At 50.6% G+C, this 18899-nt stretch overlaps 1 protein-coding gene across 1 annotated transcript in view; it reads right to left on the bottom strand.

Moving 5' to 3' along the window:
• The window catches only part of LPCAT1 (lysophosphatidylcholine acyltransferase 1), a 43169-nt gene that overhangs the window by 10510 nt on the left and 13760 nt on the right, over positions 1-18899 (bottom strand). The window contains exons 2-8 of the mRNA XM_054578349.1: positions 14828-14970; positions 6876-7090; positions 5225-5337; positions 3870-3930; positions 3483-3541; positions 1510-1544; positions 274-328 (exon numbers count right to left, since the gene is read on the bottom strand). Coding sequence (XP_054434324.1) covers positions 274-328; positions 1510-1544; positions 3483-3541; positions 3870-3930; positions 5225-5337; positions 6876-7090; positions 14828-14970 — 681 coding nt within the window. The remainder of the gene's footprint in view (positions 1-273; positions 329-1509; positions 1545-3482; positions 3542-3869; positions 3931-5224; positions 5338-6875; positions 7091-14827; positions 14971-18899) is intronic.

Here is an 18899-nt window from a genome sequence, read left to right as displayed (position 1 = left end):
AAGGAGTCGTGAGGAATGAGAAGAGTTCAAAGAAACAGATGATATAACACTGGATCTATACAGATATCAATGTAACATCTATATAGGCCCCAACATAACACAGTATAACACTGTATCTATATAGACACCTACACAACATTGCATCCATACAGACAACATATCATTTGTATAGCATTATGTTTGTTCAGACACTAATATAACACTAAATTTATAAAAGACACAATGTATCTAATAAGCCAACATAACATTGTATAACATCATATCTATACAAACCTCAATTTCAATTTGGTTGTGAAATTGACACAGGGTGAGCCACAGGATTTCCAACCTTAAAAAGTAATAGATTTATAGCATTGGTTAAAAAAAATTCCATTTAGTTAAACTACTTCCAATTCTGGAGCAAAACTCCGGACTCCTTGCCCTGCAGGGGGCAGTAATGGGCAGTTAATTCTCCTTCAGGAGATGGGTGCTGAGCCTTTCTCAGTCTCAATCCAAACCTTGAAACACAAGGTTTGAGAGACAAGGCTACTTTTATTAAATAGCAGTCTCCCCTGTTCTTATTAAGTACACCTATATCTCTGCAAATTTAGTTTGCACTGCAAGCCACTATTTCCTCAGTTTGTCTTCCTGCTCAGGAATCTCGTTCACCTGTCTTCGCCCCAGTGATCCCCTGGCAGGGCAGACTGGATAGGCCCTAACTCATGCCATCCCCAAGCCTGGTTCTCAGAGTTCCTGACCTCAGAACTGGCACTACCACATTTTTATTTGCAGGAGTGGGAAATGGGGAGCCATCCAGAATCCCTGGGTCTTCGCTCACTATCTCCTTGATACACAGTCCCCCTCTGAACTCTTACGCACCCCACTTCTGCCTTATCACCAATAGCTCCAAGCCCAGTCCACCAGGACCCCAGAGGAGCCCCTTCTCAACCCTTCTCCCAGCTTGTACTTCGCTTCTCACCATCCACCCTCCACACTCCAGACTCAGAAACGCAACGACCACCATTCAGACATGCCATCCTCATGGTACCTCCCCTGTGTCCCACTCTAAACATCTCGGCAAGGCCTGGGGGCCCAGGGAGGGCTCTTGCCTGGCCTCAGCACCCAGCCTTCCGTTCCCAAACACCAGCTCAAACAGCGGCCCCCTGAAGGCCCAGTGTGCCTGGAGCCCCTGCGCCCTTCGCCCTGCTGCTGAGCAAGAGGCGGGCAGCCCCTGGAGGCCCTGCTGTCTTTTCCAGGGACAGGATGGTCATCGCCCAGCTGACAGGCACAGGGCAGGACGAGAAGAGTTCCCACGATTATTTTCTTAATGCAGCTGAAGGCACTTAATTTAAGTCCTGGAATGCAGGGTGTGAGGACGGCCTGATTCTTACATTTAGTTTTCACAATGGGCTGAACCTAACTGCTATGAAACAGCAGCGAGTCACGTATTCAGGTTTCACATTTGCTAAAGTAACTGGAGCACTTTCCCAGCAGAATAGGACAAACAAGACAGCACAGTATCTGACTTACGCTCCGGGGCCTTGCCATGTCCACGTGATGGTGTCCTGGGGGCAAGAAATGAGTGCGTGAAACATGACTAGGTGTCAGGCACCAGGATTCCTGTGGATGCCACATGGGCTCCCCCCTCCTCAGATGCGCCCGCCCTCACCCCTGTCCTCATCCTAGCTTTCCGCTGACCCCAGGGATGCTGGTATCCCCATCTTCTAAGTCCACTCTGGGGCAAAGGAGAAGGCGGGGACTCACCACCTCTAGGTCCCCAGATGCTCCTCTCTCTTCCCACAGGTCCAAGGTCGCTCCACCTAAGACCCAGCCCCAGCTCCCCTTTCCTGCCCTTCCCCTCTCAAGGTATCCCTGGCAACTTCAATCTGCAACAAGCAGGCCACGCTGTCCATCTGCTCTCTCAGACTTGCTCATGCAGGCCTGGTCGACAGGGCCCGCGCCACCGGCCTGCCCGTGGCCATCACGCAGCCAAACTCCATCCCGACACCCACCTGCACCCCCACGCCAGCCCAGGGCCCCATCGCGGCATTTCGGACCCTCTCCATCCGCAGCCGCAGCAGCCATCTAGGTGGGGACACCGGATAACATGTGCCTGTTTCTGCCCTGACCCTGGTCACCCATGTGAGCTTTTTCCTTCCAGTCCTGACACCCCCTGCACTCTCTCTCAGAGGCTCCAGAACACCCATGGCACCGGGCTCCCTGTCACCCATGCAGGCCCCTCTGCAGAGGCCTGTGCTCAAACCTTCCAGCCATGTGGCTCTTCCTGCTGTTATGCAGCTGACATGGGTCTACAAAACAGGGCAAGCAGATGCTATGCTTCTGTGACACCTGAGCGGAATGCTGCTAGAACCCAGGAAGGACTCTGCTTAAAATACATTCATGGAACAAACTTAAAAAGGGGAAAATTTAGAATTCTACACACCGATGTCAGATTCTCAGAGAATGGTGAATAAATGTACCTCTTCAGTTTCAGCTGTGCTGTGAGAATAATTTTATCTGTCAGTTTGCGTGGCAAACAATTCTGACTGCCATTTATTTACTGGCCGCCCAGAGCCTCGACTGCACCCATCCACACCTGCAGGCACGGGGTCCAGTGTGCTAACCTCGGAACCGGTGGGCCTGGCATCCATAAGATGTCCATAAGATGTCCCATGTAATTCTACCACCATCTATACCAGGGACTCCAGAGCCCACTGTGTCCTGATCTGTGAGTTTCTTCCTTTGCCGTCATAAAGACACAATGTGGTGGGGAGGAAGCTCCGTGTTATGAGCAGATCCACCTCATGTGTCCTCCACGGGGAACCACCCCAGTGCATCCAGCGCTCAGACGGCCCAGGACACGAGTGCGTGTGGACCTCTCTCTGCTGCAAGAGCCTTTTAGCTCAGACAGGGTTACAGCGGAGGTGAGACACAGCCAGCCGGAAAGCATGCCCAACAGGGCGCCTGAGAGGAAGGGACAGCGTGGCTGCCTCACCGGTGTGGACATACAGGCCTGTGGGGACCCGGCCAGAACCTGCTCTGAGGACTTGTGCAGGCTCTGCCCTTGAGCCCGGGTCCCTCAAGATTGTTCCAGAGCTCTGAGCCCCAAACACCCCTTTTATTCTCTTAAACAAATAAAATCTCTACACCCAATAAAGGCAAGATAAAGGCACACAAACCACAAAGTCAACCAAATCTTTTTTCTCTTGTTGCTTCCAGCCTTTCAGAACTTACATATTCTTACTTTTAAATTTTCTTGGCATGGGAACCGGGCAGTGAGAGCTGCTGACAACATGGGGGTGGGGTGTTTCACATGAAAATGTCAGGACTGATCACGTGAGGACCGCCGCTTCCTGACCTATGAAGGCAGGACTCTGTGCATGAATGTTGGGGAATATTCTGGAATACCAGGGTGGATTAGATATCTGGTGTGTCCAAACACCTCACAGTTCTCACTCCCAGGCCATTCACCTTAACACAGATCCCCAGGAGAAGAGACTCACCAGCTGATTCGGGTACCGCAAAACCACAGGCTGGACAGGAACTCCTGGGATGAAGGCACCTGCAGACCAAAGGGATAAAGTAACACCATCGTACTGCCATGGCAGCAGGTCCTGTGCCTGCAGGTCTCACGCTGGCCTCAGGATAAAACAGGACTTCCTGCCAGGTCTTCCTGGTCAGCCACGATCCAGCGCCTGGAAGGCTCCTTCCACGTCTGCGTGGGTGGAAAACACTCGGAGGATCCCAGGGCCGCAGCCCTGCTGGCGAAGCAGGCGGGAGCGCCTGCGGGCTGGGCTGCATTTTGGTGGGACAACTGAGAGGCACTGGTGGGGGTGAGGGTCTTCCCTACTTTCTCAAAAAGAAAAAAAGTAATTAAGAAAACTACATACCAGGTTTGAAGGTAATTAGGCAGGTCCTGTTGGTACAAGTTCCCTCAGGAAAAATCATTATCTTGAAATAAGAAAAAAAAAAAGAGTTCAGCAATAAAGTACCATAATTCAGAGTTCACAGGTGCCAACTTTCACAATTTAATTCACTACTGCTGACATAATTTAGATATTTTAATCATTTTTCAGTTGAACAAGTTGAAATGCATTATGGAAGCTTACACTAATTTCCTTTCTAACTATGGGATTTATTAAAATCTGGAAGCAACGCAGACAGACAACAGCAAGCACCTTCTCAGGCCAGGGACTTGCACATGGGTAAGCGCGGGCGGTCCCTGCCTCCCAGCTGCCACAGGACCAGATACAGCTGCACAGAGTGAAATGTTAGCGGGGAGCAGGCATCCCTCAGGCAGAGCAGGACATGGGCACAGAGATGACAGCCGTCGGCTAAAGGACTTGGGACTCAGGATGGTCCTGGGGAAAGTGCTAGCCCAGCAAGTGGAGACACCAACAAAATCCGCAGTTAAGCAATACCTTCCCCACTGGACTCCCAGTCACTGATCTGTACTGACTTCCAGTAAAGTAACGTGGACTCTACTGCTGGAAAATACAGCCTGTGCGGGTGCTTTCAATTCTGGCTCCTGAAGAGAAGGCCATCTCCAGGGGGCACTGAGCTAGCCAGGGTCCAAGCCAGGCATGCCCGAGGGTCAGGCACGGAAGCTGAAGGAGGAACGGAATGGCCTGGACTTGTCGGGACGGCAGCCAGGGAACCGCTCCGAGGGGCTGCCCACGGGCATAGGCGCTGAGAGCCAGGACCCCCAGAGCTTCTGAGAAGCCAGAACCCAGAGTCCTGTGGGATTTCCAGCTTCTCAACGTTGGCTCAATGGAAAAAAACACATTCACAGCTAACACCAGCTAAGGCCAATGCCTCACGGCCTGGGTGGGGAACCAGCGAAGGACAAGTAGCTCAGCCCGGGATGCCCAGAAGCAATGGACACCTTATAGATGAGCACACTATTCAGACACGAGATTATGCTGACCCTGGAGAACAGGTTAGCAGCTCTTTCTGACTCAGAACTTATAAAAAGATTTGTTGTTAATAAAGATAACTGGGGGAACTCGCGACGCAGATCTGAATGGGTTCTCCTTATTTCTTTAAATTTTAAAATTCCAGAACCAAAAGTTCCTGTGCAGATTCTTAGATTTGTACACTCGTCAAAAATAAAAGGAAACTAAACACACCCGGCACCCAGGGAAGGCACGTTCTGGCCCTTTTGTTTCTTCGCCCCTCTCCCCCTAGTCTTTAAGTTTGCATCTTTTGGAATAAATCTACTCAAATGTAAGCAGGGTTGCATTACCTGCGGCCACTTGCCATTAGACTGCGCCCGTCTCTTGATCTCCTCCACGGTCCGCCTGCGGGAGTCCTGGTCTGACCGGGACACGAAGACTGGCCGTATGTACTTTATCAGAGCTGAAAGAGAGCGGGAGGCATCATGGAGGGGTGCACTGCTTCCTCTCTGGGGTGAGAGGTGGGACCCCCACGTGCCCCAAGGGCTGCACGGTGGGGTGGGCGAGAATCCGTGCCTCACCACAAGACATGGATTCCTGATGGTTAAAATAACAGAGAAAAACAAAGGGAGGGATGATGAGATTGCTTTCTGCGACCCACGGGATGGTCCTCTCCAGACCAGGCCAGACCCTGAGCTTGAATGTCCAGCCTGCAGAACTGTGAGAGATGAATGTCTGTTGTTTAAGAGCCACTCTGTTGTAGCCCTTCGTGACCATAGCCTGGATAGATGCCACCTGATCCGCATTCAATCAAGTCATCATTGGTAGCACCTGTTTTGCCAACAGCAGCCATACACCGGACCTTTTCTCAAAATGTTCGTCTTATCAAAAAGGCAAAATAAAACCTACACAGCAGTCTCTAATGTAATTGTCAAAGGAACACTAATGTCGTTAGGTGCCATGTAGAAACTCAAGAGGAGGTGGATCAAGTGGGGACCCGGGGCTGGTGGATGCCCCTGTTCCCGCAGCCCTTGCCCCAGCATTGCCTGCCTCTGCCTCAACCAGCCCTGCTCCAGGGCCCAAGTGAGGTTTAAAAGGCAGAGAAGCTGGTAGGCGAGGAGGCGAGCAGAGGCAGGGCTGGGGTGGGGCAGTTGGAGAAGAACCCCGCGGCTGGGAACCGGGCACAGGCTGGCCGGGCGGGGCATGGGGGTGTGTTCGCCTGTGAGGTGAGTGGACCACGCAGAGTGCCCAGGATTATTTACAGTTCCCGCCATAATGGTGAGTGTGCTCAGCAGTGACCCCCAAAAGATGTGTTTACATCATAATCCTCAGAGCCTGTCAGTGACTTTTTTTTTAAAAAAAAAGTCTATGCAGATGTAATTAGGTGAGGATCTCAAGGTGAGAGCACCCTGGATTATTCAATGCTAAGTGTCTTTATAAGAGGCACAGAGACACGGACACAGGGAGGGGCCATGGGACAATGGTGACAGAGGTTGGAGCACTCGGCCACAAGCCTGGGGGCGCCTGGAGCCCGAGGAGCTCGGAGAGGCAGGAAGGACCATCTCCGCCCCAGTGGCCCATAGGGAGCTCAGCCCTGAGACACCTTGGTGAGGACCTTCTGTCTCCAGAGCACACATTTCTGTTGTTTTAAGCCACCAGTTCTGGTAATCTGTCATGCAGTCCAAGGGCGTTCACATGCCTGGGTTTATGGCACAGTAACTAGAACGCTAGGGTGGAGCTACTGAGCTGTTTCCAGACTTCTCGATAGAATCCTCTGTGATAGAACGTGAAGGAGTACTTCAACACGTAATAATATTTGAGGGCAGCAGTGTGCTAATAAAAAATAAAAACCACAACAATTACTATTACAGAGATCATAACAAAGGGGGAAAAAAAAACAGGGACGCGAGACCCAGTGTCTATTTCACGTGGGAGTGACCTGTACCGACCAGCAGGTGCGGGGCTCCCTCACTCCAGAGGGTCGGGAGGGGTTTCACTCACTTCCCCATATGGGGATGTCCCTGCTCTCTGCCTTCATCACGATGGAGGACATGGTCATGGTGACAGGGATGGCATCGAAGTAGGAGGAGTGTGGCGCCAGGGTGAGGATGGACGCCTCGGTGGGCAGGGCCTGCCGCCCCTTCACTGCCACCCGGTGGAAGCCGCCGATGAACCACATGGTACGCATGATGGCCTTGAGCAGGAAGTCCACGACCCTGCAAAAGAATGTGCAAGTCAAATGTGGCCAAGCGGTGGGTCCCAGCCCTGCCCACCTCGTTAGGCGCCCACCCATCACAAGGAGCTGGTCACACGGAGACCAGCGCTGAGGTCTCGGTGCTGACCTTGCTTAGTCATCCAGGGCCAATGCATGCTTGCAGCAACTGTTACTGAAATGTCCTCAAAAAAGGGAAATGGTACTGTTCTCTTTATGTAAATGTGAAGTGGCATGTCGTCTTCATTCATTTATTCAAGAAAATGAAGGGCCAGCTCTGCTGCATCCCTCAGCAGCTTTAAGATAACACGTGACCAGGAATATAACAGAACAGCACATGGGGCCAAAAGCATAGGTACTGATACCTTAAATGTTAGAAAGAGATTTATTAGCATTCTAAGTATATAAGTACATTTAAATGATAAAACATCTAAACACCTAATATACATATTAAAATATGACCCACAGCTGACGCTTAGCGGCAGAGCTGCAAGTGCCAACTCCCCGATCTTATCTCCCACAGGTTGTCTGAGGTTCCTGGAATCAGATGTCATATTATTAAAATGAACATTTTCTGGATGTAATTGGATAAACAGTAAACTTGGAAGAAAAAGTAAAAATCAGCCTAGATGAACTGAATTTGTTTCCTATTTATTTTTTTTAAGTATATGAGAATTTAGGCATTTAAATCTGTACATTCCCTTTCATGGTAACCTCTGACAGTGACCGAGATCGCTATTCAACATGTCACCAAAGCCACATGTAGGCAAAATGGCCTGGCAAGTGAGTCACCAGGGCTGCACACACGCCAGTCGACAGGGAGAAGGAGTCAGTTTCATAAAGAGCCACATCTCACTCGGCCGCTGGTTTACTTGGGTGGTCAAACTGGGTGAAATCATTGCAGAAACACTGGAGCCTCAAACCTGATGGGACTGACCTCCCAAGAGACTTAAAAACTCCAGAATTGAGGTCACCAGTCGCCAGAAGAGCAGGGGGCCCTGAGCAGCCACTGGAACTATCTTTGGATGATAAACAGTGACTGTGAGGTCGCGCACTGAGATGCCAGGACCGAGCGCGAAGCTTTCCTGCTGGAGCTGGTGTGCTTGTGCAGGCATACACTTTTAATTACTTGTCCAATTGCACATTTTAAATGCACATTATCGTTCACAGTAACAACGTGTACAGACATGAAAGCTGACAGACGCCCAATGACGCATAAGGAGGAAGAAACAAGGCTGCGAGGAGGAAGAAACAGGGCTATGGGGGAAGCTGCCGTGGGAACAAGAATCATCCTGGGAAGGTAGGTTCGGAGGCAGAAGGGAGAGGAGAGCTGTTTTTAAAAAGTGGGGATCAAATCTCAATCTTTCAATGAAAGATACACCCACCAGCACACAACAAAAACATGGGGGTGGAGGAGTTTCACCTGATGAGTCTCCAAAGGTCTTAGAGGAATTCTATCCACACTCAAAATGCAGAAAGGCCACATGGATGCTGGCCTCAGGGCACAGCCCTGCTCCCTGCTTGATGCTGGGGCCCAGCACTGGTCACTCTGAGGCCCAGCCAGCGATGACAGGCCCAAGGTGCCTGGGCTTTTCCAGGGGAACATGAATTGGGACACGGATCTACCCACATGAGGGCAGCAGCCTCCACCTTCTGCTCTACCATCCACTCATCACACAGGTGGACACCTTAGCAGCTGAGATATGGGCAGAACCAGCCATGTGACAGGGGACAGACTAGGAGCCGAAGAAAGCCACAGTACAGGATCGGAAGTGGGGATGGCTTAAAACCCACACTGTCATCAGTATTGTTGCAGAAAGCCACGAACGAGGCCCTCTGAAAAGTGCAGGGAGCATGAAAACATGGTTGGAAATCAATGGTCTCACTGCAGAAATGAGCAATGAATGAGAAAGCCCAGAAAATGAGGAGCAGGGAATCCCCCAGAACATGCAGAAAAGAGGAGGGAAGGGGGAGGACAGACGATAAGGTGTGAAGAGAAGAGCTTCTCAGAGCTGAATAAAGATATAAATCTTCATGTTCTGTCAAGGTGCTGAGCAGAATGAATTTTAAAAAAAAAATCTCATACTTAGAAATTCCCTTCAAGAATTGTTGAAATAACCAAGGACAAAAAAAATAAGACCTCCCAGCGAGGACCAAACAGGTTATTCTGGGATCAACGTTGTAGGTGGTACAGGCAGCAGACCTACATCTTCAAAGTTCTGAGGACATAAGACTTGCAACCTTTAATTTTATTGCTAAACTATCCACCAATTGTGCAGGGAGAACAAAGACATTTGCAGACACAAAACACGTCTCAGTTCCTCTTGTATGTCCTCCTTCTAAGAAAAGAATTTGATACTCCAGAAAATCTTGGACAAAAAAACTAGGGAAAAAACCCAACAGAGACAAGCCCAGGAAATAGTAGATGGTGCCCAAGGGGGCAGCAGACAGGAGCAGAGTGATGCACACTAGGACGCGAACACGGCCCCGGCAGCAGCCATGACCATGAGGTGGAGCATTCTGAGGCTACATTCAGGGCTCACTGCTTTTGTAGGAGGTGAAACAAAAGGTCAAAACCCTGAAAAAAAAATACAAGGAAGTGAAATTTAAACACAAAGTCAGGTAACGTGCACGCAACTTGGAGAATGACAGGTGTGAGAAAGGAACATTCAGGACCATGATCGTGATCCTGATGGGAGTGTGTTCTAACCTACCACAAGGTGGCGCTGCAGTGTGAGGCTGTGTACAAATGTACTGAGCTGTCTCCTACCATGCAGTTGGGGGTCTTTCCTCAACAGACCAAGTAACAGCTCTTTCCTTGGGGTCATGGTACCTACAGGAAATAAACTACAAGCAAACTACAAGAAACTGCAGAGTGGGACCTGGAAGGGTGGGCGGCAACTTGCCTTCTACCTCCCACTCTCCTTCACTACTCTACTCCCTCCATTCATGCAATGTCTTCTGAGCACCCACTCTTTGCCAGGCGTGAGGGCACATCAGGGAACCCACACAGAAACCCCCGACCATCTGCAGTTCACTCTCTAGGGTGGGAAATGGTTTTAAAAAAATTAGCAAATTATGGAGTAAATTAGAATGAGATATTGTCTGTGAAAGAGTAAAAATAAAAAGAAAGCCAAGTCAGGAGGGCCAGGAACAGCAGAGAGGGAACTACTGAGCACAGATGTACAGTTATGAGCTAACACTGCATATCTGAGTGAAGCATATCAAAGGGCGAGAAAAGCCTGTGCAAGGGTCCTGGGGCAGGACTGCATTAGAGTGCTGAAGGGACAGGAATGTGGCTGACAGGAGGCAGGGAGGAGGAGGAAGGTGGGAGGGATGGTAGATCATGAGGGCCTTGCAGGTGCTGACAGGAAGAAGAGTTTTACTTGGGTTCCCAGACACAGAGCTCCTGCAGGGCTGAGTCAGGGGAGAGCTGTGCTCTGACTTCCATTTGTAGAGGAGCCTTGACTGCTGTGTTCAAATGGAGAAGCAGGGGAGCAGTTGACAGGCTACGCTGGCACTTAGGCCAGAGGCAGTGGGACCCAGTGGAGGGTCAAGTGCATTCTGGAGGGAAGACACTCTATTTCCCGACGGTGTGAAAGAGATGTGTGAAAGAGGGAGGATCCCGGTAACTCCTGGGCCTGGCCTGGCCACGAACAATAGGACGTCCCATTGATGGAGGTGGAGCTGTGGCTGGAGCAGGAGGGGAGATGGGAGCCCGGAAGCTCTGCTTGGGTGTGTTGAGTTGGAGACCACCTACACACAGGTAAGCTCTGAGGTGGGCTGAGGAGGGGTCTGGGATGGAGGAAGGAGCCTGGGAGTTGTGGGCCTGTGGAGAGTTATGGACATCCTGGACTAGATGAGTTTACCAGGAAAGCACAGGGGACTCACTGCAGCCGAGGTGGGGGGCAGGTAGATGTAGCCAGCAGGACAAGTCGGGGCCCACAGAAGGGAAAGGGCCACGGTGGTGAGGGGATGACTGGACACTGAGGAGACAGTGTGTCCAGGTGGAGGGAGCATCCTGATACTGAACCCTGGCGTTGGCCCCTTAATATGCAGGTATGCGAAGAGTGGGGCAAGGGCCCAGTCCACCTGGGTCTTTAAGATCCACATGGTCCTGGAGACCACTGACCTGCATGTTTCAAGTGGTTTTGCTATAAAAGGGAACACCCAGACCAAGGGAGAGGGGACAGCTGGCCTGTGAGTTGATGGGACCACCCTAGAGAGTGAAGCACTGACAGCTGATGATGAACAGGATGGGTCTCGGGCCACGTCCTGGAGCTGCATGGAGCTCCGAGCTCAACGCTGGGCCAGGCTGGCTGGGGCAGAGACGGTCTCTGGGCAGCAGGCGTGCAGGGCATGTTGGGGGGCTGCTGGGCTTCTCTGAGGCAACCCCCAGCTGAGACCCTGGGCTGGGGGAGGCTTCCAGGAGAGCAGAGAAAAGCTAAAAATAAGTTCAAGTCCAGGCTCCAGCCTTCAGTGGACATATGGCACCAGGAGCTGTCATGAAGATGGACTCAGATCTGAGAAGAGTCCCCACATGCATTACTGAATCAGGTCCCGCAAACTCCCATGTTGAAGCCTTAATTCCCAGTATGAATGTATTTGGAAATGAGATTAAATGTGGTCATAGGGAGGGGCTCTAATCTGATAGGAGCAGTGTCCTTGTAAGAAGAGGAAAAGAGATCAGAACTCTGTCCTGTGAGGACATAGCGGAAGGTGGCATCTGCAGCCAGGAAAAGGCCCTCACTAGGGACCTGACCGTGCCAGCACCCTGACCTCTGACTTCTAGAATCCAGCCATAAATGTCTGTTGTTCAGTCTCCAGGCTGGTGGTACTTGGTTAAGGCTGCCTGAGAGGACTGAGGCACACTCCTTCTCCCACATGAGTTGAAAGGGTCAGCACCGAGACAGACCATCACCGTGGGTCTGCCTGGCCTGGCTCTGGCGTCAGTCCGCTGGTCAGGTTTTGCAAGATGATGCTACAGTTTTCACAACACTGTGTGTTTTGAAAGGAACTTAGAGTGACTGCCTTTTGCAAGAGTGTGTCCTTCCTCCTTTAATTAAAAAACCTAAGATTTTTATTTTAGGAACTTTTGAATGATGCTAACTTACATTCAGCAAAAATACTACCTAATCTAACATCAGTCTACTCAGAAGCCAACAGCTGTGCATGGTGTGAAGGGACCCACCTCCCCCACTGACTGTACGAAGATATTCCACGTTGTGCCTAAGAGCAGAAGTGCATACACTCCGAGCTCCATTATTTTAAACTTGTTTCCTCTTGACTCCCCCGGTCCCACACGTGGCCACTGTGTCACTTGTTTTCCTCTGAGGAGTTCAGTGTGCAGTGTTTGTTCTCCCTGGAACACCGCCCTCGCAGCCCAGGGCTCAGCATTAGTGACTTTCTCATAATACTGCTGCGTGGAGACACTGAGGGTTGTGTCATGGGACTTCAACATGGGGTAACACATGCAGCTCAAGTACACACACACGTGCATGCTCACATGCTTAGGAAATACACGTGCACATGCACATGCACGCACACATACCCATACAGATGCATGCGCGCAATGCAAACTCTTGTACACACGTATACACATATGCACATACATGCATGCAAATACACATGCAGACACACATATACACACATGTATATGTGTACACACACAGAATGATACACAGTCTCCATGGACTTATATGCCCATAGTGCTCATGAAACTGAAGACACTGCGCCTCCCTGTGTGGTGCTCTCCACATGCATGGGACGTATACATGAAGCATCTGTGAGGCAGGGCTGTGGGAGCTGCTTGCTGCGGCCCATTCATCACTCAGGATGAGGCCAAGTGAATTATTCACAGGCAAGAAAGGCTGCCTGGAGTTAGCCTAAGGAATGGAAACCAGCCCAGGGGCCTCTATTTTGAAAAGACAGAATCCACAGCTGGGAGAGGAGGATGGAGGCAGGGGGAGCTCTGCCCAAGAGCAGAGCAGAAGAAATAAGAATTCAAACAAAAAGAGCTGGGAAGCGTCATTCTCCTACCATTACTAAAGTCCCAAACTTTTAATCAAATCACTTGCAATTCGTCAAAAGCTACAAAAATCTCTGCTTTCTAGCTATGGGTTCTTAACCTTCCAAAATGGAAATCCTGATTCCTATTTGGTCTAGATTTATTTTCCTCAGTTATGTATTTGATGCTAAATTTATATTTTACAGTCATAACATTAAAAAAAAGCCACTTGCAAAAAATGTGATCTTCAAAGGGAAACTAAAATTCCTAAAAGGCGAAAGGAAGACACTCGGCAGCGCTGCCTGAGTGCCCCAGGGACCACGCTGGCCACCATGTCCAGCAGCACCAGCTCCTTCGTTCGCTGCCCCCTCTCTCTGGCTCCCTCACTCACTCACCCACCCACCCACCCACCCCTCCCACTCGCTCATTCATTTGGGAACGACTGTCCAGCGCCCCCAGGCCAAGCACCATGCGTGGGACAGAGTGGGGAGAGGGCTATAGCCTGCTTTCAAACCTAGGGAGGAAGGGAGACGGCCGTCCATTTGAAACCGAGAACGGTCTAAGAAATGAAATACCATGAGGAGGGGGCATGAAGACCCAATGTGAAGGGTCCCCTGGGCCCCTAGACCATCCTCAAGCCTGGCCACAGCGTGCTCAACAAGAGCTTGGCAAACCCTTGAACCTCTGCCCTGCATGTAACTGCTGTCTGACCAGGGTGCATGGGGGTCAGGAGAAGCTACGTGCAGGACGGGGGCCAGTTCCCACATCCTCCCAGGGGTATCAGTGTGCCTGTGGCTCAGACACCTTCCAGGGAACAGTGGGTGAGCTAACCCACTTGGCCTGTATGGGCTCGGTAGCAAATATGTTAGGCTTTGTGGGCCACGTGGCCTCTGCCACAACTGCTCCGCTCTCCACGACTACAGCCTGGACAACATATAAGTGAGGGGGTGTGGCTGTGTCCCAATAAACCTTTATTTACAAAAAAATGAGTAGCAGCCAGATTTGGCCTGTGGGCCCTTTGGCTGTCTCTGTATGCGTGTAATGTTTCTATTTCTGAATGAACTGAAATTAAAGGATCCTTATGACTGACTGAAGATGTCAAGACTTAGAAGGGTTGTCAGCACTTGAGTTTTCAACAGAAATGATATCTCTTAAGACACTAAAAATACCAAAATTCTTACGCTATTCTGACATTAACAGCTTTAGGCAGTTAAATAAACATGAAAACATAGGGACTGATTTAACTTTTTGAGGTCCATGCTGGGTCTTTAGCTGAGATGTGTTTACAGGTCCATCTACAGAGCACTGTGGTTTATAACATTCAGTACGTAAAAGCAGGGCAGCACTTGGGTCTACAAAGCAAGGAGGGACGTTTGACCCTGCAGAGACCAGACCAGGGGCAACCAGTGGAACACATGTCAGCTGCCATGTGCGGGGCTGGGATACATGGAAAATGAGGGATCTCTGTGCTCAGGACATGGAAAAGGGAGCCATGTGGCTCGAAGGACCCTGCTAGAAGCTGAAGACCTTGGCAGGGAGGTGGCCGGGGGTAAGCTGTCAGCCTCAAAGGAGGTGGCAGGGGCAGCAGTGTCCCCACTGAGAGAGCGCAGCCCTGGCGCACACTGACTCAGGAAGGGGAGGAGGGACTGGTCCACGCTGGGTGGACAGAAGCCGCGAGAACGAAGAAATGGTCCTGTGACTCCCCACATCAGAGCATCACAGGCGAGGACTTACTTCCGCCACAAGGCCAGGGGCTGCTCCGGGTCCCTCTCTGCGGGTCCCAGGGAAGCGATGAGTGCGAAGGGCCAGGCGAGCAGCATCATGAAGGCAGCAAGCAGCAGCCGGACTGGGAAGAGCGTCAGCGTCATGACCGCGATCTGGGGAGACAGACTGAGGTCATTCCAGAAGCACTGTCACCAGGGAACCTCTTCTCTGGACTCCTCCTGTGGAAGCCGCCCAGGAGCAGGTGCTGGACCTGCCCTGGCCAGGGTGCTGCCCTCTCACAAATGGCTGGGCAACACAAGCAGCAACGGCACCCTGTGCAGGGTCACGGGTGACCTGCTGCCCCACCTCCCCACCCCATCCTGAAGCTTTCCCTGAGGGATGGCCGAGGAATCGGGTGGGGAGCTCTCCCCCTGAGTCAAGAGCACTCTGCCCTGACTCCCATGCTCCCAGGTGGCTCCAAAGCTGTGCCTTACGCGACATGAGGATGCTTTCATGGCACTAAGCTGCCGTCTGCGAAGCGGCAAGAGAGCAGGTATGGAGCTGGCAAGACCGGACTACAAGGAAGTCCAGGGAATTCGGGGGGCTTTCCAGCCCAAGGAAGTCACAGGGTGGGAGCCCAGCAGAGAGTGTGCCCCCATGGGTCTGGCTGGGAGGACAGCGGGAAGGTGGGCGGGGGCTCCATGGAGAAGGGCAGGCCCTGGAAGTGAGGGGGCTGTGAAAACACGGGGTTGGGGTGGGAGTGGGAGTGATGGACACGTGAGTTTGGTGGAGTGGTCAAGGCGGGGGAGTTCTGGGTGGACAGCGGCTGTCACTAAAACACAAGTACTCCATGCACAGAGTGATGCTCTGGCTCTGCACCAGCCCATACTCCGATGGTCCGTCAGAGACAGACCAGGAGAGGATGACAGAATAAAAAACTTACAAAGGCTTTACGATCCATAGACGCAGTGTTTATTTGCAATAGTACACATTTCAAGTATGTAGGTGTGATGCAGAGAAGACAGAGGAGACAGGAGAAGGTCTGCAGTGAGGTCTCAATCTCACCGAGCCTGAACGGCCCCGCTCCGCCGCGCCTTGCTGGGCCTCCGTCACCTGCAGCTGAGCACGTGCTAACTCTTCCTTCGGCCTCTGCAGATTCCCTTGGGCTCCCTATCAAGACCAGCACTGCCCGACATGATACAATGCAAGCCATGCGTGTAATTTTTAATTTTCTAGTGGCCACATTAAAAAAAAAAGACAGGTGATGAAATTAATAGTTTATTAACCCAATGTACCTGAAATATCTATCACTTCAGCATGTATTCAGTACAAAAATTACGAGAGAGTCCATACATCTTTCATGTCTTAGAAATCCAGTGTGAGTTTTATGCTTACAGGGCATCCCAATTTATACTCGCCATGTCTTAAGTGCTCAAAAGCCACTTGTGGCTCTGGCCGCCTGTTGCACAGGGCAGCTCTGATAACCACGTTTTGCTAGGGATGGCAATGTTTAAGGGCCCTTCTCTCCTCCAGTTTCAGCAGCGGAGTACCAACAGCCCAGCTGGAGGCTCGTGTTTCAGGATGAGGCTGAACAGAAGCAGCGACAGCAGACCTGCTGTCCCGCTGACGTTGGCGACAATGCTTCCGATTAAGTGGTTGCTGGTTCTAGGCTGTCAGTAGATGTCTTTCACTGGAGAGAACATACCTTCCCATTCCTGGCTCTCTGAGAGCTCAGTGTTGCTTTACATCGTGACCAGGTGCTGGACTTCATCACAGGTCTCCCTGTCTCCAGTGGGGAACCACGTGCCTGCCCTCACTCACCATCTCATATTAAAACTGTGCTCGCAGCTTGTCTCATATTAAAACTGGCGAGAGTGCTGGGAAGCAACACCTATGGTCTCTTTTTTAACAGGAATCCCTGCCTCTGTTTGTGACCATGCCGCTGAGACTGAGTCACCGCCGGATCCTAGGTGATCCTGACCCTCGGTCCCCTCCTGTGCTGCCTCCCGCGGGTGGATCCTGTGGGAATGATGTTAGGATGCCAGCCAGCTGCCTCTTTAAGAGAAATTTCTACAGAGATTTCTGACCGCTGTTTCAATGTTTCTAAGGCTCATGTTTATCAAGATTTCTCTTTTTTCTTGATTCCTTTCAGTGCTTTTGTCAATGGGGAAATCTCTGAGAGTCCTCGGACTTTTCCTCCCCGACTAAACTTCCCAGTGCGCGTAACTTTGGAATAATTGAAGGAAGCTGCCTGTGACATTCGTTGTGACTTGACATCAGTCCTGATCTACAGTCTCATTGTTAACATTATGTGTGCCTTCCACAACTTTTCAGCCTATGTTGACAGATATTCTTCTATTTTATTAATCTGCTAATAGAGCCAGTTTGATGTGTTCCTGGTCTCTATTGTGTCCTACTCAGACAAACTGATTCTGGCTCTTATAAGAGTCTCTCCTATGCTGAGTCTACAGTAACAGTCTATTTCACATCGTGCAGTAAAAGCCTGGAGCATTAATTCCAGAAATACTTTATTTCCCAATATTCACAGAGAACACACAACTTTCTCTAAGTCCCTCTTTAACTTAATCTTATAAGTTTATAGCCTTTCCTTTATTTTTAACACTTAGTTTAAAACATGTCCTTTCCCAATCTTTGTGATTATTTTACAAGTCTGCTGCAGAGGGAAAAGAAGGTACAAGTCTGTAGGTGACACTTCCCTCCTGTTCCCAAGGTGTGACCCCCCTTCCTACACCCTTCAAGCTGCCCCAAAGGCTGCCCTCACTGCTGGCTGGGAACTCAGCATACCTGCTCTGCTGTTAAAATTGACAGCTGGCCCTCTCTTCTCAATTTGCAGAGAAATCAAGTTACTGGAGAGTTTACTACTTGTTCCCATAAGTCACTGGCTGGTGCTTATGCTGCAGACAAAGTGAGCAGGCGCAGAGACTGAAAATATGAGAAAGTCTGCACAGTTGGGTGGCGTGGCATTTACATCGCACCCGGCTCCGCAGGCATATTCTGTTTCCAGGATGGCTTCCACTACAAATCATGGACTAAAACAACTGTATCTTATGGTGGAACCAAACAGCAGGTCCAGCTGCCTCCTGCTGCAAAAGCCAACACTCAAGAGGCAGGTGCTGACATAAAGGAGAGTGGCTTATTTTCAAGTGCTGGCCACCGGGAAGATGGGGGACTCATGTCTCAAAGCCCATCTCCCCCTCTCAGTGCAGGCAGAGGTTTTTATAAGGAGGGAGGTGGGAACAGAGCAAAGAGATCAAGGGAGGGGTTCCAAAGTTCTCTATGTGAAGATGAGCAGTCCATTCTGGTAAGGCAAGTGATAGTCCCGGGTGTACCATCCTGGTTTAGTCATTCTGGGGCCACGGCTGAAGGTCAGCAAATCTCCTGGAGCTAGGATGCCTGAAGGCTGGAGTGAGTAATCTTTTGAAGTTTCTTATACAAACATGCTGTTCATCTACAAGCTACATATTAGTCAGAGTCAGCACGTACAGAAACAATGTTAAAAGAATGGTGGGGTAGGTTACAATTTCCCACTGTTACAATGGGGTTCCAGAAAGAGCACATGGTTTCCAGCACCCCACCCCATGCACCTCAGACCTGTGGACTGGGACACAGGCAGTGCCACATTCCTTCTGGACAAACAGGTGAAAGCTGGCCAGACCTGGTCAGGGGGCCTGAGCCTGCCCAGCACACTGATTCGGGGCTGGAGTACTGCTGTCTAAGTGGTTTGGTTAATTAGCAACACAGGTTCCTGTGGGCTGGTCAGTGGCCACAGGTTCACTTGGCCATTCCGTGCAGGACACGATATGTGAACCTGAGAAAATACATTAGTGCTTCCGCTCCCATGCACATCATGAAGGACACAGCCCTGGTTTCTGAGGGAAAACAGGCTTGGACTTTGGCAAACAGACAAGCCTCCAATGAGATGAGGATTGGGCTGGTGGGGACAAAACATAGACTCTGGGTGAACTGCCTCACTTGGAGGACAAGGAAGGGAGTGGTTCTACTGGGGGGAGTGTATGTACTAAATATATATATATTTATAAATATTTATAAATATTATACAGTGCTGTATACATTGTACTTC

This window comes from Pteronotus mesoamericanus, unplaced genomic scaffold (assembly GCF_021234165.1).
Source record: "Pteronotus mesoamericanus isolate MK-2021 breed Mesoamerican mustached bat unplaced genomic scaffold, CSHL_Meso_final contig_50, whole genome shotgun sequence".
Taxonomy (NCBI): Eukaryota; Metazoa; Chordata; class Mammalia; order Chiroptera; family Mormoopidae; genus Pteronotus; species Pteronotus mesoamericanus.
This window is presented reverse-complemented; position numbering and strand designations above follow the sequence as displayed.